The sequence below is a fragment of the Theropithecus gelada genome, chromosome 1 (assembly GCF_003255815.1).
Source record: "Theropithecus gelada isolate Dixy chromosome 1, Tgel_1.0, whole genome shotgun sequence".
Lineage (NCBI taxonomy): Eukaryota > Metazoa > Chordata > Mammalia > Primates > Cercopithecidae > Theropithecus > Theropithecus gelada.
The window spans coordinates 7,899,211-7,922,057 of NC_037668.1; the positions used below are offsets into that span (position 1 = coordinate 7,899,211).

Sequence of the window (22,847 nt, forward strand, 5' to 3'; positions counted from 1 at the left end):
AGTGTCATGCACCGTAGACCAAGAGCATATTCTTTTGCTGTCTAGACTCATTTCCAATTGTAAGTGCCCTCCCACATCCTCTCTCCCACTTGTTGATGGTACCTGTTCTTTGTTCTCCTGCTGCTCTCTGACGACCAAGCAGAGGATAGGTTGGAGACCTAGAATATCAGAACATGGATAGTCACCTTCATACCCCTCTGCCAAAGGCCAGAGATAGCAGTCCAAAGGGCAGGGGGACCCAGAAAGATCAGGTGGTCTCAGTGGAGGCCTCTTTTTTTTTTTTTTTTTTTTTGAGACTGAATTTCATTCTTGTTGTCCAGGCTGGAGTGCAATGATGCAATCTTGGCTCACTGCAACCTCCGCCTCCCAGGTTCAAGTGATTCTCCTGTCTCAGCCTCCCGAGTAGCTGGGATTACAGGCATGTGCTACCATGCCCGGGTAGTTTTTGTATTTTTAATAGAGAGGGGGTTTCATCATATTGGTCAGGCTAGTCTCAAAGTCCTGATCCACCCACCTCAGCCTCCCGATGTGCTGGGATTACAGACATGAGCCACCGTGCCCGGCTGAGGCCCTCTTAAGTACTGCCCTGGATGGCTGCAGTTGTTCTGGTCTGTATAAAACCTAAGTTCCAGGATTCCTCATACCCAGGGGCACCGAGGCCTACGAGACAAAACCTTGAATGAGGACCTTAGAAACGTGAATCTATACTTTGTTCTTTCACTTATTAGCCCTGCAACCATTAGTAAGCCTCTTGCCCTTTTGGGGGGTTCCTCAGTTTCTTCTTTTATAAACCGAGGAAAAATAGAAAAAGTTCTTGGGTGCCTAAAACTAAATATAAGTTATGAGTTGTAACTTCTTCCTCTTTCAACAAAGGGCTAGATGGGATGCGGCTAATCACAGGTCCAGGAGAGGGCACAGAAGCCACTTGGCCATGGGGCTTAGTTTCAGCTTTAAGTTCTCATCCTGGAGACCAGAGGTGTGGTAGGACCCAGCGGACTTCTGTATGAGATTATCTTTGACGTTGTGTTCCTTGACCTGACTCTAAAAGAGGATTTTTCATTTAGGACCTGCATATTCAGTGAAAAAGCTTTGCATTAATTTTGTTCTTTTTTTCTCAGTATCCAACGAGCAGCACTGGTGGTCCTAGAAAATTACTACAAAGATTTCACCATCTATAACCCAAACCTCCTAACAGCCTCCAAATTCCGAGCAGCCAAGCACATGGCCGGGCTGAAAGTCTACAATGTAGATGGTATGTGCCTTGAAACGGTGTCTGCAGTGCTCATAGGGGCACAGTTGGGTGACTATTTAAGCTTCATGGTACGTTTGGTTCTGCTTCCTCTCTGGGCCTACCTTTATGGTACATTCTCGTTTCAGAACAATTTCTGTATTTTATGTAGGCAGACACATTTTTAGAGAAGTGTTGATTTACCATCTACCTATGTGGGAAGCCTGTTCATTTTGGGATTTTATGATTGAAAACAGCAGTGGTGTGTGTTTCCTGCCTTCTGCCAGGCTCACCTTATATTGGAAGCTATTAGGAAAGGGTTGCTTTTCAAAATTTGTACACATTACCCACAGACTCAGAAAGCTACCTAAATCATTAAGACTAGAAATCTCAGTAGTTCAGGCATCTGGTGAGATACCTACAGGCACTTCTTACTCGTGGCTAGGAGCCGGAGTTGAGTGGGTGGCAGGAGGCTGGAGGCCAGGCTGGGTAAGTCCAAGCTATGTTTCAGGGTATCAGATGGTTAAGTGCAAGAAACAGGATGCGGTGTCATTTCTTACTGGGTACGTTGGGTGAGGGCAAGAACTTTGCAAACCCTCGGAGAGGATTATATTGTCAACAAGTCAAGTGATTTATATACAGTGTCAATTTTTGGTGGTAATATCCTCCCAGTTATGTAATTGTTTATTTTTTGGCTATATGAGGTGTGAGCTCCCTCACGAAGCCTGGAGGATTGATAAATTTAATCTGTGATCTGAAAACTTAGCAAAGATTCCCACTAGTGAAACCAAGTCACCAGCCAAGTAGATCATCCATAAGAAAGCCAGAAATCTGCCTATGTTTCTGAAAAGTTAAGGTGGTCAGTGGTTAGGACAGGACAGGACTTCTGAGTCTGTATTCATTAATGGGTCATTAATATTGGTATTTCCTGTAAAAGTTGTAGCTGCCATGACATTCCAGCATAGCTTGCTTTCCATTGTAGATTCAGTGTCTCATGTCCTTTGACTTTCTTTTTTGTCTGTCTGTCCTTATTCTCCCCATCCCTCTTATTCGGTCTCATTGTCTTGTTGCTGAAATTTGATGTCCCAGCTGCCGTTATGGCCAAACCGAAACTTTATGTAACAGATGGTAACATCTTCAGCACACTCTGTGTGTTGTTTTTGGCCAACATTTTAATTGTCAAGCATTCTTCATCCCCTTCTGAGTTCTTTTTCCATTTCCACTGACCAGATTGGGGTTTAGGGAGATTCCTCTGCTCTCTTGCCTTGGACATAGTGCATGCGGATCCGGGGCACAGTTCACCCTCCTGGGAAGTGACCTTTAGGATTTGTGTATGTGTGTTTCATAGGGGGTGGGTAGACAACATTGACAGATTGCGGTACTAGTTTTCTGCTCTGTTTCCCAGCCTCGTGGTATTAACACTATTCTTTCACTGTCCTTTCCCCAAAGGCCCCAGTAACAATGCCACTGGCCAGTCCCGGGCCATGATTGCTGCAGCTGCTCGACGCAGGGACTCAAGCCACAATGAGTTGTATTACGAAGAGGCTGAACATGAACGGCGAGTAAAGAAGCGAAAAGCAAGGTATACTGCCCTCCTGATGCCAGTACCCTCTTACAGACTTTTAAATTTTTATTTTTTTTTATGTATTTATTTATTTGGAGACAGAATCTCACTTTGTTGCTCAGGCTGGAGTACAGTGGCAAGATCTTGGCACACTGTCACCTCTGCCTCCCAGGTTCCAGCGATTCTCATGCCTCAGCCTCCCACGTAGCTGGGATCACAGGCGCCTACCACCACGCCCAGCTAACATTTAGTATTTTTAGTAGAGAAGGGGTTTTGCTATGTTGGCCAGACTGTTCTCAAACTCCTGACCTTAAGTGATCTGCCTGCCTCAGCCTCCTAAAGTACTGCGATTACAGGCATGAGCCACCATGCCCGGCCTCTTATAGACTTTTAATCTTTCCTTTTTTACCACTAGACTGAGGTTTCTGTTTAAAAACATGACCTGTGGGGACACCTTTGGAGTGCACCTTGCTCCAGTGTTTCTTAAACTGAAGGATGTATGAGCATCACTGGGAGGGCTGTTCAAATACAGGATGCAGGTTCCGGGCTCTGCCTGCAAAAGCCCTCCTCAGTAGGTGTGGAGTTGGGCCCAAGAAATGGCATTTCTAACAGATTCCTGGGTGGTGCTGGTCCTCCTGGCCCCCTGCCCACACTTGAGTGGGCCTGTTCTGCACCCCTGGACCCTTGCTGGTGTTCACCATCAGGTCATATTCACTGAAGGGGACAGAGGTGCATTCCATCATGTGTGCTGTGCCTCTTCCTGTTTCCCAGGGGCTGCTAGTGTGGGTGGCTGGACCAGGGAGCACGCAGCTCTGCTTCTTTGCAGGGCTGCTTCTGCACCACCAACCACCTCTCTCTGTACAGAGCCTTTTATAGCCAGTTGGAGAGGCCTTAGAACTCTTTTCATCTAACCATTGCAGGGATGAGAAAAGGACTTAAGTGCATTTCCCAAGCTCATTGGTGACAGAATTGAGAACAGAATTCATCTCCCAGTCCTGGGGCTCCTTCCCCCCGACGCCTGGGGCCCCTGTTCCACATGTTATTTTTGCTGTTGCTTTTCTTTCTCCCTTCCTCCCTCTACACCCTCTGGGGGACAGCTAAGGAAGGATGCAAGCAGCATGATTGGGCCTTGAATATGTTGGCAGGTCAGGCCACAGGAGGGTGGACAAGTGTCATTCTATTCGCACACCCTGTGGCAGGCACCATCCTAATTACTTAGTGTTGCATCACCTTCTAGGCTGGTGGTTGCAGTGGAAGAGGCCTTCATCCACATTCAGCGTCTCCAGGTCGAGGAGCAGCAGAAAGCCCCAGGGGAGGTGATGGACCCTAGGGAGGCCGCCCAGGCCATTTTCCCCTCCATGGCCAGGGCTCTCCAGAAGTACCTGCGCACCACCCGGCAGCAGCACTACCACAGCATGGAGAGCATCCTGCAGCACCTGGCCTTCTGCATCACCAACGGCATGACCCCCAAGGTGCGCTGCTCCGGGCGGGCTCTGCCACCGTCATCCTGGCTTGTCACTGAGCTTGGCCAGTTGAATTTTACGTGTTACTAGAAGTGATAAAATCGAAAGGCTTCTCTAAAACGTCAAGTAATAAGAATTAGTGATTCTCACTTACTTTATGCTATGTTAGTACAATTGTTTTTTTAAATATGCCTGTCGAAGGCCTCTGGATTCTAACAGAGGAGAGAATTTCACTTGCAGACAGTACGGAATAGTGATTGGAGACAGTACAGAATAGTGATTGGGGTGCATTATGGACTCTGGAGCTGAACTGATTCATTCTAACCTGGCTCCTCCACCAACTAGATGCATAACCTTGGGCACATGGCAATAGCTCTGTGCCTCAGTTTCCTAACCTGTTAATTGGTTAGGATAATACTAGTAACTATCTCATTTGTATGTTTTGGGAACTGAAAGAGTTAATTCATGTGAAGTGCTTGAAACGGTACCTGTCATATGATGAGGGTGGACTAAATAGTTCTTATTATTATTGGTAAAAAATAGAATGGCATGAACCCAGGAGGCGGAGCTTGCAGTGAGCCAAGATTGCACCACTGCACTTCAGCCTTCAGCCTGAGCGACAGAGTGAGACTCCATCCAAAAAGAAAAAAAAAAAAAAAAAATGCCATCAGGCATTTTGGGCATTACAGAATGAGTTTTACTGAGTGGTCTTTTAGATTACGATATTTAGGACACCTTAAGGAGTGTTACAAGAAACAGCCAGGTATCTAATAGAGGGTTGTGGCCAAGGAGGCAAAATAGAGTAAAGATATAGCAATTGACTTCTCTACAGAGAGGTGGGTTCAAATCCTAGCTCCACCACTTAATTGGTTTGTGACTGTGCTCAAATTATTCTACCTTCTATTAGATACATGTCTGTTTCTTGTAATATCCCTAAAGTGTGCTAAATACCATAATCTAAAAGACCATTCGGTAAAACTAACTCTGTAACGCCCAAAATGCCTGACAAAGCAATAGCATTATTTTTACCAATAGTAATAATAGCAATTTAGTCTGGCCTCTTCATATGACAGGTAGTGTTTTAAGTACGTCACATGAATTAACTCTTTCAGTTCCTCTACACTTGTTTGCTCTTGTATCAATGAGGATAATAATAATACCTCTCTGACAGGGTTGTTGTGTAAGAATTACATTAAATATAGCAACATGGCATGTAAATTGCATGGTAGAGAGTAGATGAGCTTGGCATGTGGCACGCGTGTAACATTTGGTAGCTGTTTTTTATAAGGACCTCTGTTTATACGCTGCACTATATGTGTATCCTGCTGGTTACATTGTCAACCAGTAACTACCCTTAGGAAAGCAATGTAGAAATAGTAAGAAACCAAAAAGTTTTCTGTATTGACTCACTAATCTCTCTCCTAGGAAAGCTATTTAATACAATAATATATACACATGATTATACACAAAGGTGGTGTTTTGCAAAACAATCTGTAATACTTCCACAAGGGAAATAATTTAAAACATAACAGTGGCTTATAAATTATGGTGTATCACCTGTTGAATCATGAAAGAATCTGTCAGAATACTAAGTTACAAGATATAGAATTCAGAAACATGTGAATACTGTGGTTGCAAATGAGGAAAATATGTCTGCAGGTATAAAATGATGGCTTGTACCATGTAGAACCAAAACAGTTGTTTTTCTTTTTACAAGATTTTAGAAAGTTTCCTGGTTACTTTTTGTTTCATTTAAAAATTTTATACTTTTCTGAATTAAAAATAATAGCTGTTTTTGGCATAGAAATCCAAACATTAAAGAAAAGTATCATATGCGGAAAATGAAGTTTTCATCCCCCGCCCCAAAACAGTTTTTACGGATAAGGAGTTGGTATATATTCTTTCAAATATCTGTGGATGTTTTTTATGCTGAATTGGGAAAAGAAAACAGAAATAAGGTCATTGCTCTTTCTTTCTCTCTCAATCTCTGTGTGTGTGTGCGTGTGTGTGTGTGTGTGTGTGTGTGTGTAAACCACAGGCACATGCCACCATGCCTGGCAATTTTCGTATTTTTATATTTTTTTGGTAGAGACATGGTTTTGCCATGTTAGTCGGGCTGGTCTTGAACTCCTGAGCTCAAGCAATCTACCTGCCTCAGCCTCACAAAGTGCTGGTATTACAGGCCACTGCCCCAGCCTATATATATCATTGATTGATTGATTGATAGCCTATATATATCATTCATAGATGGATAGAGATTTACATACTACATCTCTCTATATAATGTATATTATCTTTATATATGTAGAGAGATATAGATATATAAAACTTTGCTTTTTTTTCTTAAAGCTATCCCTTGGCTGTCTTTCCAAGTCAATACATACAGATCTTACTCATACAGATCTAACTACAGATAAAACTCATTTCTGGTAATAGCTACATCTTATTCTACCAAATACCATGATTTATTCAACTGATTGTCTGTTGATGCACATTTGGATTAAGAGTTTTCATTAGTCAAAGCTAGGGGCTGGTTGTATTTGTTAATCAGATTTTATTGGCACACAGCCATGCCCTGTTATTTATGTATCACCTATGGCTGCTTTCACTCTGCACCAACAGAGTTGAGTAGTTGTGACAGAATATGGCTTGAAATGCTGAAAATATTTACATCTATGGAAAAGTTTGCCAACCCCTGGTTTAAACAACATTGCGGTGAATGCTTTTTTACATATGTGTTTCTACAAGTATTTCTGAAGCCTAGGTTTCAAGTAGAGGAAAAGCCAGGTCAGCGTTGTAGATCCACCAAACTGCCTTCCTAAGGGGTGTTCCTTTTGCATGCTTTGCCTCTAACATCTGAGATTTATTATTTCCCACATACTCGGGAGCATTGGATGTTATTGTTTTAAATCGTTGCCCATCTAAGAGGAGGAAGTTAGTTTTAATTCTTCTAATTTATATTTCTTCTTCTTCTTTTTTTTTTTTTTTTTTTTGAGATGGAGTCTTGCTCTGTCGCCCAGCCTGGAGTGCAGTGGTGCCATCTCGGCTCACTGCCAGCTCCACCTCCCAGGTTCACACCATTCTCCTGCCTCATCCTCCCAAGTAGCTGGGACTACAGGCGCCTGTCATCACACCTGGCTAATTTTTGTATTTTTAGTGGAGATGGGGTTTCACCATGTTGGCTAGGATGGTCTTGATCTCCTGACCTCATGATCTGCCCGCCTCAGCCTCCCAAAGTGCTGGGATTACAGGCGTGAGCCACCACGCCCAGCCTATATTTCTTTAGTTAATAATGTTATAGAACAACTTTTTTTTCTTTTTTCTTTTTTTTTTGAGATGGAGTCTCTGTCGCCCAGGCTGGAGTGCAGTGGCACTATCTCGGCTCACTGCAAGCTCCACCTCCCAGGTTCACACCATTCTCCTGCCTCAGCCTCCCAAGTAGCTGGGACTGCAGGTGCCCACCACCACACCCAGCTAATTTTTTTTTTTTTTTTTTTTTTGTATTTTTAGTAGAGAGGGGATTTCACCATGTTAGCCAGGATGGTCTCAATCTCCTGACCTCGTGACCCACCTGCCTCGGCCTCCCAAAGTGCTGGGATTACAGGCGTGAGCCACCGCGCCCTTCCGATAGAAAAATTTTTATATGCTAACTTTCCAATCATATTTGTTCTTCTATAAAATTATTGTTTCAGTTTCATTTCTCCAATTATTGAGTTATTTTCTTTTTCTTATGATTCATAAGTGCTATATTTATATTGGAAGTGTGAGAGTATGCAAGGCCTTACTTTCTGCCTTACAATAGATGCTCCAAATGAAAAATATACCTGGCAGTAGCAGCAGGGTGTGAGTAAAAGAGGATACCAGGGCGGGTGCAGTGGCTCACACCTGTAATCCCAGCACTTTGGGAGGCTGAGGCAGATCAATCACCTGAGGTCAGGAGTTCGAGACCAGTCTGGCCAACGTGGTGAAACCCCATCTCTACTAAAAATACAAAAAAAAACTAACCAGGCATGGTGGTGCATGCCTGTAATCCCAGCTACTCAGGAGGCCGAGGCAGGAGTATCACTTGAAATGAGAGGGAGAGGCTGCAGGGAGCTGAGATCATGCCATTGCACTCCAGCCTGGATAACAAGAGCGAAACTCTGCCTCAAAAATAAAAAGAGGATACTAGTTAAAAACTGTTCTTGGCCGGGCGCAGTGGCTCACACCTGTAATCCCAACACTTTGGGAGGCCAAGACAGGCAGATCACTAGTGGTCAGGAGTTCAAGACCAGCCTGGCCAACATGGTGAAACCTCATCTCTACTAAAAATACAAAAATTAGCCAGGTGTCGTGACATGTGCCTGTAATCCCAGCTACTTAGGAGGCTGAGGCAAGAGAATCACTTGAACCTGGAGACGGAGCTTGCAGTGAGCTGAGATTCTGCCACCTCTAACCTGCGCAACAGAGTGAGACTGTCTCAACAAAACAAAATCTGTTCTTGACTCTGTCTGGGACCTGATTGATATATTCCAGTATGTTTCTATCTGTATTACTGGCTCATTTCATTCTTCCTTCCCCTTATGGCTAAATCAGTGTATTTATTTGATTTAATTCACATGCTGTTGAACTCCTAGTATGTGCTATGCACATTAGAAATTCAAATTAAAAAAAAAAAAACATACTTCCTGCCCTTCAAGAGAGTGAAGTGTAGTGTGGGGAGCGGGCACGAAAGTCAGCGATCACTTTGAAAGTAAAGGGTCACGTGAGAGTCAGTGATTACAGGAACCTGGAGGAGCACATGTTAATCTGCCTGAGAGGTTCAAGAGAGGAGACTTAAGAAGATTTGAAGGGCAGGGAAGAATGAGCTGAATGACTGTTTAGCTGGAGGAACAGCACATGTATCAGAACTCTATCAAGCCAGGTGCCACTGGAGCAGAGAACTCAGGAGAGGGAAGGAGGCATCAGGCCTGGGCATCTCCTGGACTGGCCGTGTGCCCACGTAGCCCAACATGGAATAACCGTTGCTTGCTTACCATGCCAGGCATTACTATGAGTGCTTTTTGAGAGCTAACACTTTCATCCTCATGGCAGCCCTGTGACTCAGGTAGTGTCACTGCATCCACTAATAGAGAGTGTACATGACTTGTGCAGAATCACTGCCAATAAGTGGTAGGTCATGCATTCTTGTTCATGCAAATATATTCAGCTCGTATTACCTGACTGCTCCTTTGGGCCCGACATGGCCCTGGCCCTGAGAAATGTTTGGTTCAGGAGGAGGAAGACGTGGAGAAACACGTCCAGTAGGGCCATACCCTAAGAACGGAGTGATGCAGCCGTAACGGCTTCCAGCCAGACACTGACCCCAGCCACCCCATTTTCCCTCCCCTCCGTGGGTACCACTATGCTTGCCCTTGGTGGGTAGGAGGTAAAGGGGAGTGAAGAAGTCCAAGAAGTCTTCGCTCCCCAGTAATGACTCAGTTGTGAGGATCTGATGGGAATTCAGTGTGATGAGCTGGGCTCTGGTCTAAGCTGGTTTATTTGGAAAAAGTTCTTTATAGGTGTGAGAGTGGTTAGCCGCCTAGCCAGGACTGCCCTTAAAACGAGCTGTTTCTTCCCTAATAGCCTTTCTCCTCTGCTTCCAGGCCTTCCTAGAACGGTACCTCATTGCGGGCCCCACCCTGCAGTATGACAAGGACCGCTGGCTCTCTACACAGTGGAGGCTTGTCAGTGACGAGGCTGTGACTAATGGATTACGGGATGGAATTGTGTTCGTCCTTAAGTGCTTGGACTTCAGCCTCGTAGTCAATGTGAAGAAAATTCCATTCATCATACTCTCTGAAGAGTTCATAGACCCCAAATCTCACAAATTTGTCCTTCGCTTACAGTCTGAGACATCAGTTTAAAAGTTCTATATTTGTGGCTTTATTAAAAAAAAAAGAAGAAAATATATAGAGAGATATATATCTATGCCAGAGGGGTGTCTTTTTTTAAAAATTCTTCATTGCTGACTGAAACTGGCAGATGATTGACCAGTATCCTTTGACCATCTGCACTTTATTTGGAAGGAACCAGGGGTTGTCCACCCTGAGAAAAAGTGACTGATGACATCTGACTTTTGTCGATGAGACTTCTCAAGAAGCCGTTCCCTGGAGCTTCTGTTACAGCTGTAAACCAAAGTGGAGCTGGTGCTTCTTGGGAGCCTCGCCTTACAACAACTAGTTCCTGCCTTTCGTCCAGTACCACGTCCGCCGTTGCTTCTGGTCAGCCCACTTGTAGACTTCCAGGGGACACATCTTTATTCTGTTTCAGGAAACCAGTCACGACACGTCCACATATGTATTTGTGTATGTTAATGTCCAGTATCACATCACCCACGAAAGTCGTAGGCAGTTCAGGAGATACCTGCCTTCGTCTTTGTTCTTTGTTGCCTTAGGTTCTTCAGAGAAAGATCACAACAAAAAATGTGCACTGTCGTTTACAGCTATTAAGTGGTTTGATTTTGTTTTTTTCCCAGAAAGAAAACCTACACGCCCTGTTTCTGATCCCACCCCTCTACTGGCTTGAAGTAGGTAGCCCTTTCCCAGCCCTGCAGCTGCCTACCTGGCCTCCATGCGGTCCTGCCCCCACCTGGCTGGCAGCCCTGGCTCCCCATGTGTGCCCTCCAGCTCTTCGTGAAGACTCAAGTCGGTCCCAGCATTGTTTCCATATTGAAGTGCGGGGTGCCCAGCAGGGAAAGCACAGGGAGAGCAGGCAGCGGAAATGCCCCCTTTAGGCTGCAGCAGGAGCCCCACACTGCCCAGTTTTCCTCCCCACTGCTCTACACCAACCAGGGGAGACTAACACTGTGACTCTGGGATTGGCAGGTGCAACTTGGAGCCACTTAATTTCCTGGGGAGGTAAGTTCTCCCCAAGATTATAGCAAGCTGCCCTGCCAAGGGAGACCAAACCATGCCAACCATGCTGGCAACTGCTGCTCTCCAGTCCCTGTGTTTTCTGACCACAGTCACTGTGCAACTCATTGCCTCTGCCACTCAGGACCAGGAAGGGGGCTGGTTTTTGCTCCCACTCTTAGTTGCTGATAAAGTGGGGAGAAGGAAAGTGGACACTCTACAGAGTTTGGGGAAAGGAGAGTAGGGAGCCCATCTTCTTGTCCAGAAAGATTCACCTGTGGTCTATCTGTTAAACACAGCTGATTTCAGTGGGCTTTCCCCTGGCCCTGGGGGAGCAGACACTGGGTTGTGGGCAGAGCCCTGCTGCAGGGGAGCTCCTTCAGGAGCCCCATCCGGACCTCTTGCACTGGGCTGCCTTTGCCTCCATTTGCCTTCCTGTATCTGCAACAAACCTTTGAAAGTGTTCACTCTTGTTTTTCCCAGTATTTCAGGTAATCAGCCACCTTGCTGTAGTACAGGATGACTCTTTGTATGTGTGCACACCCCCTTACTCCCTTACTGCTTCATGCACTCCACAAGTGGTACAGTATTTTGTGTCATTGTAAAAATCAAAATTGGCTTTGGATCTTTGTAATACACCTGTACCTGAAAAAGTAAACAACATTCTTCAATCACCAGCCTTCAGCTTGAAAAGACATGCTGGAGAAGAAGGAAGGGGGAGCCCATAGGTGTGGCAGGGAGCCAAGATGTACTATTCAACTATGTGGTTCTGTTTATAAAAAACACATGCCATGGAACCATGGTGTTTTGTTCTTAGTTTTTGCTGTTAGATCCCTTCAAACTGGAAGTTCCTTATAATGTCTTTCTCAGGAAATATTTTGGGAGATGGGGTAAGGGATGGCAAGTGTGAGACGGGCTGTGTCAGAGGTTGCTACGTCATGGATACAGAGCAGTTCCAAGTGCCATAAGTGTGTGTACATATAGTTAATAATGACACTGTTCACCACCATTCTAAAATACTGTTCTTCCAACCCTATCTTAAATGACCAGTCCAGAAGGGGTTAAGCTGGATTCATTTGCTCTGGCATGTGCATTCCCAGCAGGGTGAAGAAAAGTTTAAATTAAAGAATTTATTTTCCCTCTGCCCCTTCCTCTTTCTCCCAGTCTTTGCATAGGAGAATGTCAGACGTTCAGAAATTACTGTTTCTATTTTAAATTGAGTATTGATTTTTTTACATTGACTTTGTATTGAGTTCTTTTTGAAAGAATAACAAAATAAAATGCAGGATCTTTGTAAAGCCTTTGCACTTTCAACCTCTTTATAGCTTGGGTTACTGTTGCAGTGGGAACAATGTAAATGACATTTAAAAGATTTAAGGTTTCAGAAAGCTGCATCCCACAATTGAACACAATGCGTTTTTATTTCAATTCTTGGAACTGGTAGGCTATTCTTTTTAAAAGGGGGTAAACTTTGCCCTAAGGCTAGTAGAACATACATTCATATTATAGGAGACAGGATTTCATTTGCCTTAAATGTTTATAGATTTTTTTATAATTTTCAACCTACATTATTAAAATTAGAGCATTGAGTGTTAAAGAACTTAGTGAGGAGTCTATGTCTGAGATTGCTCTCTTCCCTGGTGATGTTTTAACTGGTAGACAATTTGTTTTTAAATGTGTACTCTTGAAGATAGGACAATTTTTATAGTCCATGAACTGAATGTTAAAAAGTTCTGTATGCATTCTCAGAGAGGATTTTAAAGCTATATAGTTCATCAATCCTTTGCATTATCAAAATGTTAAGTCAAATGCATAATACTGTGGCTAAAATTCATAAAGTAAGCCCTAGAGAAAATACTTGACCACCAATTTTTTGCCCAAACCTCATCACCTCCCTTCCCCCACCCCCGCCTTTGTTCTTCCGTTTTGACATCTACATAGAAGACAAGTTCTTTATAGCAAATGGTAAGAGGCAGGTGACCTGGTGTGTTTGCTGTGTTGTGGTACATTGCCTGGGGCTTGGGACTCCTTTTTTAATGGAGAGACTGGCTGTGCAGGTGTGTGTTGGATACGGATGAAGTGCTCACCCCTCCCCTCTCTTCAGTAGTTGGTGGTAGATTTCTCTCCCATTTTGCCTCTCATAATCACTTTCGAGTGCATGTATTTACCTAAGGGCTGTAGCTCTGTGGGATGCTACCAGCATATTGGACTGACAGAAATTGATTACCTTGCCACTCCAACCCACGTACTGAGTGAATGTTCCAGCCACTCAGTGAAACCAACAAAAGTGAGTCCTTGGTTTACCTTCCAATCTGGGCCCTGCTGTGTAAGTATCCCTAGGTAGGAATGCATATTTGTTTGTGCGTTTTTATTTCCATATACATGAGCATTTCTCTGAGTGTATTACCCCATGGATAGCACATTTACATGTCAGACGTCTTAACATCTGTGTTTTCTGTAGCAGATAGGTGCATAGCTCAACAGATACGTGTGAATGTGTAGATAGCTGAGTGTGTGTGGGTGTCTGTGTTTCTGCAGTCCCCTGTGTTTGAGAGATTACCTAATAACCCTGTGTTTGGGGGGGTCACTCTAAACCAGTGACTTTTCCCTCCCCTGCTTTATTCCTTTCCCTCACTGACACTGGCTTCTCCCCCTAGAGTAAATGGCTTTAGCACAGCACTGTCTTCTGGGGAGCCTGCTGTCCTGCAGGCAAGTCCATTAAACTCTTTCTTGCTTTAGGACTCTGAAAACAGCAAGAAACAAACAAAGAAAGGTCAAGATCTAAGAAAATTACTGCACAAACTTCACTACCCTGGAAGCCTTACTAGATATTTCTTAAGGTAACTTAAAAACGGCTTTATTTTTAAAAAGTGATAGGTTAGTTAAAGTAGCACAGAAATGTTAGCATATTTATTTAAATAGTCCTGCAGCAGAGACCCTGCGATTGTAAAGTGAATTAAGTATTTCTGGGTAGTGTTTGTGATTTATGGATTTGTTACCAAAAAACAAAAAAAAAATCACTACTGTGAATTTACTACTATGTAAACTTGTGGTCATATATCATTATAAATAAAATAAGAATTGCTCTTCCGCCCACCGTTCTTGATTGGTATTCAGTGCAGTAGTGAAATGAGATAGTTTAGACACTGTTGAAATAGCCACATTGAGCTTTAACCAAGTGTATGCTCAGAATATTCGGTTTGGGATCACATTTTGAGAAAACATGTTTTGGTCAAAGAAAGGAAGGGCTACTAACACATTTATCAGGTATTGTATATTACAGTCCATGTTCCACCCAGCCTTGTTATCACCACATTCTTTCAAGATAGGAGTTATCTTGGTTTTTCAGGTGAAAAAAGGAAGATGAGAGAGGAAGGGGCTTGTCCAAGGTCTCATGGCTGGTTAACAGAATTTCAAACTAGATGTTTGATTCTAAGCCCTCAGTCCACTGTACCTTGAAGTATGGTCTAAATGATTTGGTGCTTCCGGATGTTGAGGAAGGACCTAGAGACACATCCTTGAACTAGAACCTGGCGTGGGAGTTCATTGGGAGGCAGGATCTCTTCTTTCACTTTGGATTTACACCTTGTCCCTTGGAAAGCTTCTCCACTATGCTAGCAAATATCTTAGGATATTTGATGGAAAGAACTTGAGAATCCCCCTTCCTTCTGGAAAACCCAGCCCTGCCAGTGTTGCACCTGCTGCAAGACAGGGATGCTGTTGTTCTGGCAACCCGCCTTTGCTTTTGCCTGGCCCCACCTGCTCCCACTCTGCTGGCTCGGGCAAGATGCGTGCCTTCGGCCTTGGGTGAAGGGAGGTAGGCAGGGTCTTGACCTGGCCTCTCTCTGGTGCCATGGCAACATTATGCCTCAGCCTTCTTCCCTGGTTGAAGTGAGAGGGGCTGTCCACAGCCCCATCCTGGGGGGATCTCAAGCCAGAGTCCCTGGCCTGGCCTCCTTGATATAGGTGTTCTCAGCAAGCAGTTTGCGTCCCACTGTTTTTCTCACACTTGCCCCCAAGACTTTGGACAGCGCAGACGTAAAACAGGGCTCAGAAAACCATTTTTCTCTATTCCCATATGTAGTAAGTTTTGATTCAGTTGTGCATAAACCATGGTTTTCTGCCCTACTGTTTGCTTTCAATGGAAGACAGTAAAGGGAAGATGGTGCTCACGTCTCTCCACATGACATCTCATTAGGAATTAAGATGCAATGGATTAGAAATGTAAAACTTCGGAATAAAATTAAATTTTAGGGCTCTTTAAGTCCCGTTTTCCCGGGTCCTGTTCCATTTCTATGTAGATAACCCAATTTGTTTTGTCTATTAAGTAAGTCTCTTTAGTGGGTTGTTTTAGAGTGTCCAACAAAAGAACAGATTCCTAAAGCCAGGTGCAGCACCGTGAAAAGTTTCTTTCAATATGGCACCAAGACTCTACCATTTATGTCTGTCTCAGCTTACAAACATCAGCGTTTTGTCCTTGTCATAGTGGAAGAAAGACATTATTTTAAGCTTTGGGGACAAATGTGACAAATCCCAGGTTTTTATCTTAAAAGTGTCTTTGGCACTTCTTTTGGCACTGAAATGGTATTTGGATAACATTATTTGAATGTAGAGTTGTTTGGTTTTGTGTGTGCTTATCTTTATCTGAGCTTTCACTTGTGGGCATGGCATTTTGTTGTAAAGTTGCTCATCATTTAGGAGTGTTTAATTCTAAAAAGCCCTCAGCCTAAGAAAGCTTCGTCTGTGGGGACCGGAGACTGTTGCTCAGGGAATTAGTGACGGGACTTGGGCATCTGATCTGCAGGTGACAAGTTTAGTTCAACTCAAGTTGTAGGGAATTTAGACAGTTGCACATCATCGCCATTCTAGGGGCCTTGTAGAAAGACGCGACCGTTGTTTTTCATTTATCAGCACCCCTCAGTTATAGAGGTAATGGAACATTCACTTACTTTTCATCATCATTCTTTAAAAAGGGAACGTACAAAAATCTAAACTTTGGCAATAATTTCTTTTTATAATAGTTTACGGTAGGCTTTAATTGAATGCCACACTCCTCTGAGACCCCTAAGTTATGGCGTGATTAACCAAATTTGATTTCCAACAGTCATTTACGACCATAACTATTGCACAGAGTGCAGGATGCCAGCAAAGATGAGGGTGGGGGCAGATACTGGCTCAGTGATTTAACTCACGTTATAGATGACCCCTCCTCAACAGAAATGCTACTGAGAGAAACAGAAAGGCCTGGGCCAGGCAGGTCTTATTTGAGAGGAGATTATTTCATAATTGCTTTGGTTAGAAGGACTTTACATTTGCTGATTTCAAGTCCAGCACCAATTTAGAAAGTTCAGAGATGAAACCACCTGTCTTTATCTGACAGAGTCATAACTGTTTGTGTACAAATGTGGCCAGGGACCTTTTTTGTTCTTTCTGATTCGTTAATACTGTGCATTGTAACCAGGAGGGGCAGTTTTGCCAACCAGCCTCTGCTCACGGTCACCATATGTGTATGACAAGGCCTGAGTGAGTTCCTGCATAAACTGGGTAGTGGGCTCTTTTGAGGCATTTTCAAGCATATACATGAATGAATGACACTACCAGCAACCATCTGTACAAGCCCATTTACTCACATTCATAAGGTTTATGCTATGAAACTTCTTCTCATTGTGATGTCAGTAACAGAGTTAGTGTCTCTGATGGAATAGTGTACCTGTCACCCAAGTTATTTTGTTCCTTTTTGGGTCCTCCAGTATAATTCCCACCTCATCCCAATTCACTGTAAAATGTTTTACACATCACATTTTTTATACTGTAAACTTGGAAAATAAATTGAAATATCAAATCGTATCTTGTTTCTTTTCTTCATGTGATTATTTCAATCTAAAAAGTTGCTTACTTTTTCAGGGACATTTTTCACTCTTGCATAATTTTGAGACCTTCAGAATTTCAAGACAACCTGTCATATTTCTATAAAAACCAAGACAATTATGACGGATTGGGAAAGTAGAATTACCATTGTAACAAAAACTACTGGTTGTCAATCATTTTACAGTGAAGAAAATGTTTTGAATAGATAACTAAAAATGAAATCCTCAGGCTCGAAAACATGGAGATGAAACAGATCTTTTGAGTAAACCAGCAAGTGGAAAGGTGTTCGAGTCAAATAAGGAGAAAAGTAACAGACCTTGGGTTGATGTGGGAGGTGAATATTGGATTAGTTTTCTGATTATTGGCTTGGGAATTCAAGTTAAATTATCAATTGATTTTAGATAGGTCTATTTAAAGGAAATTTGATTATTTGCAAAGAAATATGAAGCTTGTTTTCTGCTAAACTCAACGGTAGAATTTTGACAGCACACAATCAAATTCTTACCTATCGCATGGACAGAAATTAGAGAAATCAATTGACGCAAAGATATTCATTGGATAGATTATTGATAAGCTGTTTTTTTGGGTCATTAAGCAAAATGTGCACAATTTATATCTGCATAAGTAAATGCTGCTAATACACCTTGTGCTATCATTTGGATATTTGTTCCCACCAAATCCCATGTTGAAATTTAATCCCCAGTGCGGCAGTGTTAGGAGGTAGGGTCTAAAGGGAGTGATTTAAGAACTTGGGTCATGGGATAGAGCCTTCATGAACAGATGAATGTCCTCTCTGGAGGAAGTGGGGTGTGAGTTGGTCACTCTGTTAGTTCCCTGGAGAGCTGGTTGTTAGAAAGAGGTTGGCACCTCCTCTCTCATGCTTCCTCTCTCACCATGTGATCTCTGCACACACTGGTTTTTCTTTACCTTCTGCCATGAATGGAAGCAGCCAGGGCTTTCACATCGTGATGCCCAGTCTTGCAGCCAGCAGAATTGTGAGCCAAGTAAATATTTTTTCTTCATAAATAACCCACTCTTAGTTATTCCTTTGTATCCATAAAAACAGACTAAGATACCTTGTAAGCTCTGTTACCCAATAGTGCTGGGGAATTATAGGTATTCTGGTTAACCAATTATTCATCCACCAACTCAATAAATGAGTATCTACTTTGTGATGGGCAAAGTGCTAAGTGCTAGAGATTCTAAGATAAATTCCTTGCCTCTAAAGAGCCTGCAATTTAGTGAAAGGACAAACATGCAAATATATGTTATACCTTAAATGATAAGTGACATGATCCAGGGATTCACAAAGCACAGAGGGGAAGGGGCACCTTCAGGTCACCTAGACAATTGGATAAATGGTGCTATCACCCACCCAAACTAGGACTCCATGAAGAGGAGAAGGAGATGCTTAGGGGAGAAGGCAATGAGTTCAGGTTTTATTGTGTTGAGTCTGAAGTGCTTGTACAACATCAAGTCAAGATGTCCAGAGGCAGTTGAATGAATGCGTCTAAAAATAAGGCGAGGAGTCAAGGTTAGAGACTCATATTTGGAGGTAATTAGCACATGGATAGTATTGATGGGCATGATGACATCGTTTTGGAAAAGTGTGTAGAGTTGAGATGCTGTGAAACACCATCATTTAAAGAGCAGGCAGAGGAAGAGGGGCTGGAAAGGAAAATAGAGAAGAAATAAGGAGGTAGGACTGGAGCCAGATGAGAATGAGCAGAGTCAGAAAAATCAAGATAGGATTTTCAACATTGTCTGAATATTTTCAAAATATGAGTTTAATGACAGAATTAGTTAGCTAGTTTTCCACAAAAACTATTGCTCTATTTTCAAAAAATTTGTACAGTGTCTTACACATGTGCTAAAAGATTGAGAAAATAAATTAGAAAATTATACTGCACACTTAACACTAAAACTACCAAGCACAATATAACTTTTAGACAGCTCAGAAGGCACTTTGGAATTTTTTTTCAGTGCCTCAGGGCATCAGTATGAACTCCAATTACTGTTGCCCTGGCCAACTGTGAGAGTACTGATAACTGGAGAGTTAATTGACTGCTGGATAAAGCAATCTTTAATCCAAATGGGAAGGCTCACTAGCAGCTACAGAGAAGGGGTATTCAGATCCCAGCTTAGGCTAGGAAGCTAGCTGACCCAGTCAGAGACATGAACCCATCAGAAAAATGTAAGACCTTTCATCTTTCTAGTTTTCCCCCACCCTCCACTCCTGCTAATGAATATGTGAGACTTACCAACCAGAGGGAAGTTTAGAGAGCAAATCCACCTCCCATCCCAGTTTCCTAATACACTAGAAATGATGGTGACACCTGTACACATTTCAAGGCCTCTCCACAGCCATCCAAAGGCTTGAATATCCATAATGATATGAATGACCATCACTTGAAATAAGTTTAACAGAGCCATGAGAATATGATTTATAAGTTTGCTTCCAAGGCTAGCCTAGGATCGTCTTGGCTGGAGGAGGGATTCCAACTCATGTTCGAGGCATGGAGGGAACTAAATCATTAATCATGTGTCTTCCCTGGGCTCTGATTATAAGGTCACTCTATGCCTGTGAGTTAGAAAGCTGTCAGTTCTGTTACTGTCATAATCAAAGACAACGTAAACTGGTGTTAAGGGATTGTTCACCCTAGACTGCCATGTTCAGGCACTGCCATGACCCTTGATGGTCCAGCAAAGAACAAGATCTGTTCCATGACAGTCAAGACAGTCAACATGGGGATAATTTTCCTCCTGTCTCTGCTAAGTGGGATTGCTGCATTTGAAAAGGCATTTGCTGAATGATACTGCCCCTGATGCAAAGGGAGTGGGAAAAGAGATAATGGAAAAGGGAAAGGAGCCGGCTGGGTGTGGGGCAGAATTGCTTGCTGCCACCTTGTGCTGTCTGTATGGTAGTGGGTAGCTGTGATTTTGTTTACATCAGAATTGTTTGGAGTTGGGCTATTCATCATCATCATCATCACTGTCATCATTATCCTCATCAGAATTATTATCATCATCGTCGTCATCATCTTCATCATCATCTTCAGTGTTTATCTTTCCAGAAAGCACATCCTCAATCCAGTCCTCCAGCTCCTCAGCAGTTGGAAGATCATCATCATCTGGAATCTCCATCCAGACACTGTCAGCCTGCAGTGAGGGATTAATGAACGAGTGAGTGGATGCATGAAGGCTGAGCCAGACCAGGGGTAGCTGTGCTGAGTAGCTATGCTGAGTGCCCCCCGACTCTCTCACACTTACTAGGAATGTGCACATTGTTAAATGGAAATGCCAAACAGCAAAACAGTATGTGTAATATACTGTTTGTGTTGCATAAAAGGAAATGTGTATTCCATTACCCAGTGGAATATGTATATGACATTTCTGGTAACATACTCATGCAACAACCACCAGTGGTTCCCTCTAGGAATGAGACTAGGGGTTGGGTCAGGGGAGTAGGAAATACTTTTTACTTTGACCTTCTATTCTACTGTTCTGTTTTAAAATGTTTTCACTTGAGCATATTTTAAAAGTTATGTATTATTATTAATTTTAAAGTAGCTTACAAAATAAATGAATGTAGAGTTCCCTAGGTGATTGAACACCTACCAATGGGGAGAAAGACATTGCTAACTGGCCCTCATTCTTTTTTTTTTTTTTTTTGAGATGGAGTTTTGCTCTTGTTGCCCAGAGTGGAGTGCAATGGTATGATATCAGCTCACTGCTACCTCTGCCTCCTGCATTCAAGCAATTCTCTTGCCTCAGCCTCTCAAGTAGTTGGTATTACAGGCGCCCATGACCATGCCTGGCTAATTTTTGTATTTTTAGTAGAGATGGTGTTTCACCATGTTGGCCAGCTGGTCTCAAACTCCTGACCTCAGGTGACCCACCCATCTCGGCCTCCCGAAGTTCTGGGATTACAGGCACGAGCCACCATGCCTGGCTTGGCCCCCATTCTTAAGAGATTCTACCTCAATTAAGTATGGCTCTAATAATCCTCTGTGATCATCCCTTTCTGTCCACTATTTGCCTGGTTGTATCTGTCCCCACTTCAGCTTTATGATGGTGGAGTTGTATCAGATGTCTGGACTGAGATCTAAGATTTCCTCGCATTCTGCCAGCGCACCTCACTAGCCTGTCCCACCCTCAGTTCAACAATGCCTGAGCTTTGAGGAGAAGCCCCTTGCTCGCATATGATTTTCTTCCTTCCCTTCTGCAGGCCTTGTCTCCTGGCTGGGATTCTGGGCCACAATGGCCCCATCACACATTGTACAATGATGGCTCCTGGTGTGGGTTCCCTTTTGTAAAGGACCTTATTGTTTGTTGTTTGGCTTTGGGGGTAAATACAGGAGAGTTTACTTGAGGGGAAAGTTCCAAATCAGTGATTCAGGAAAGGCTGGTCCCATAGGCAAGAAAACGTGTCCATGGAAGGGAGCCATGTAACCACAGATTGGAACTGGCTTGGAGACCAGGCGTGGAACACACTGGCAAGTTTCCTTGAGCAGGACCCCCGCCCTCTTCTGGAGAGGCTGGACTCCTGTAGATGCTCTCACAATCTAGGCTGTGTAGCAGAACACAGGGCAGGCCAAGGGTGCCTGAGCAAGCCTTCATAGGGGATACTCACATCTGTGACATTCACCACCCCAATCTGTGGCCTGAATAGGTCAATCTTGAAAGTCTTCTCCCAATAGGCAACGAGCTGCAGCAACAAAAAAATAAGATTAGACAGCAGGCAGAGGGCATTCTCTGTTAAGGACCCACCCACCGTCCCATTGCAGTAACTAGGTCACCATTGGTTAAAGGTCTTCAAAACAGCTGTGGGCACTTAGCAAATTGAAGACTTGGCCCCAGCCTTCAAGCACTTCAAATAAGCATTAAATAAAAGATGACATAGCATAAATTACGGAAACATGTGTCTACAGCTGTAAGAGAGAAAATTATAGAGGTGGTCTAATGTTGCTTTCCAAATTACTTGTGGCTGTTTTATAGTTTGTAGAGCCACTTCCCTCCACCTCTTTTTTAATGTCCCATTTTTAAAAATACCTTATCTTGTGCTACATGAGATAGCTGGGAAAGCCATGATGGGTCATAAGTTGCCGAGTAAGAAGGCTTCTTCATTCAACCAGGCTTGGACTCCATGTGGACAAATCTCTGACTGGGGCAAAAATGGAGGAGCAAGGGACCACAGGATTTTTTTTTTAATGGAGATGCTCAGTGGTAGAAAATCTCCCATGCAAATATATGGCCTAGTGGGGACTAGGGATAATCAGGAATCTGGAAATCAGAATAGTCTGAAGATTTCTTCTTTGCAAAAACCAAGGCAAACACAAAGAACTGGCCAGAAGAGAGGCTGGGCGCGGTGGCTCACGCCTGTAGTCCCAGCACTTTGGGACTGGAGTCCGGGAGTTTGAAACCAACCTGAGCAACATAGTGAGACCTTGTCTCTACAAGAAATTTTAAAAATTAGCTGGGCATGGTGGCACACACCTCTAGCCCCAACTGCTCAGGAGGTTGAGGCAGGAGGATTGCTTGAGCCTGGGAACTTAAGGCTGCAGGAAGTTGAGATTATGCCACTGCACTCCAGCCTGGGTGACAGAGTGAGACCCTGTCTCAAAAAAAAAAAAAAAAAAAAAAAAAAAAAAGAACTGGCCAGGAAAACTGCAACCCATCTGCAAGCTTGTATAACAAAATAGTCACATAAACTAGAAACACAACCAGGCAGAAGCTATATCAACAAAACTGTACTGTATGCAGTCTTATATGGCCATGACTTTGTTATAACTACCCAGTGCTACGACAATGGTCTCAAGTGTCACGGAAGCCTCTGCCTTTGATTCACCCCC

At 43.3% G+C, this 22,847-nt stretch overlaps 2 protein-coding genes across 5 annotated transcripts in view; one reads left to right on the plus strand and one right to left on the minus strand.

The window, feature by feature from the left end:
* VANGL1 (VANGL planar cell polarity protein 1) overlaps positions 1 to 16,969 on the plus strand; it is a 56,035-nt gene extending 39,066 nt beyond the window's left edge. For 2 of the 3 annotated variants that reach the window (XM_025361717.1, XM_025361715.1), the window contains exons 5-8: positions 1,119 to 1,252; positions 2,678 to 2,810; positions 4,030 to 4,264; positions 9,880 to 14,217. In XM_025361717.1, the coding sequence (XP_025217502.1) occupies positions 1,119 to 1,252; positions 2,678 to 2,810; positions 4,030 to 4,264; positions 9,880 to 10,140 (763 nt within the window). In that variant the 3' untranslated portion in view covers positions 10,141 to 14,217. Of the gene's footprint in view, positions 1 to 1,118; positions 1,253 to 2,677; positions 2,811 to 4,029; positions 4,265 to 9,879 lie in introns of all 3 variants that reach the window. The other variant, XM_025361709.1, reaches the window with a different exon arrangement.
* A 1,777-nt stretch (positions 16,970 to 18,746) lies between these two features.
* Positions 18,747 to 22,847, minus strand: part of CASQ2 (calsequestrin 2) — a 70,203-nt gene continuing 66,102 nt past the window's right edge. For both annotated transcript variants that reach the window (XM_025389477.1, XM_025389476.1), the window contains 2 exons: positions 21,629 to 21,703; positions 18,747 to 20,154 (listed from right to left, as the gene is read on the minus strand). In XM_025389477.1, the coding sequence (XP_025245262.1) occupies positions 19,966 to 20,154; positions 21,629 to 21,703 (264 nt within the window). In that variant the 3' untranslated portion in view covers positions 18,747 to 19,965. The remainder of the gene's footprint in view (positions 20,155 to 21,628; positions 21,704 to 22,847) is intronic.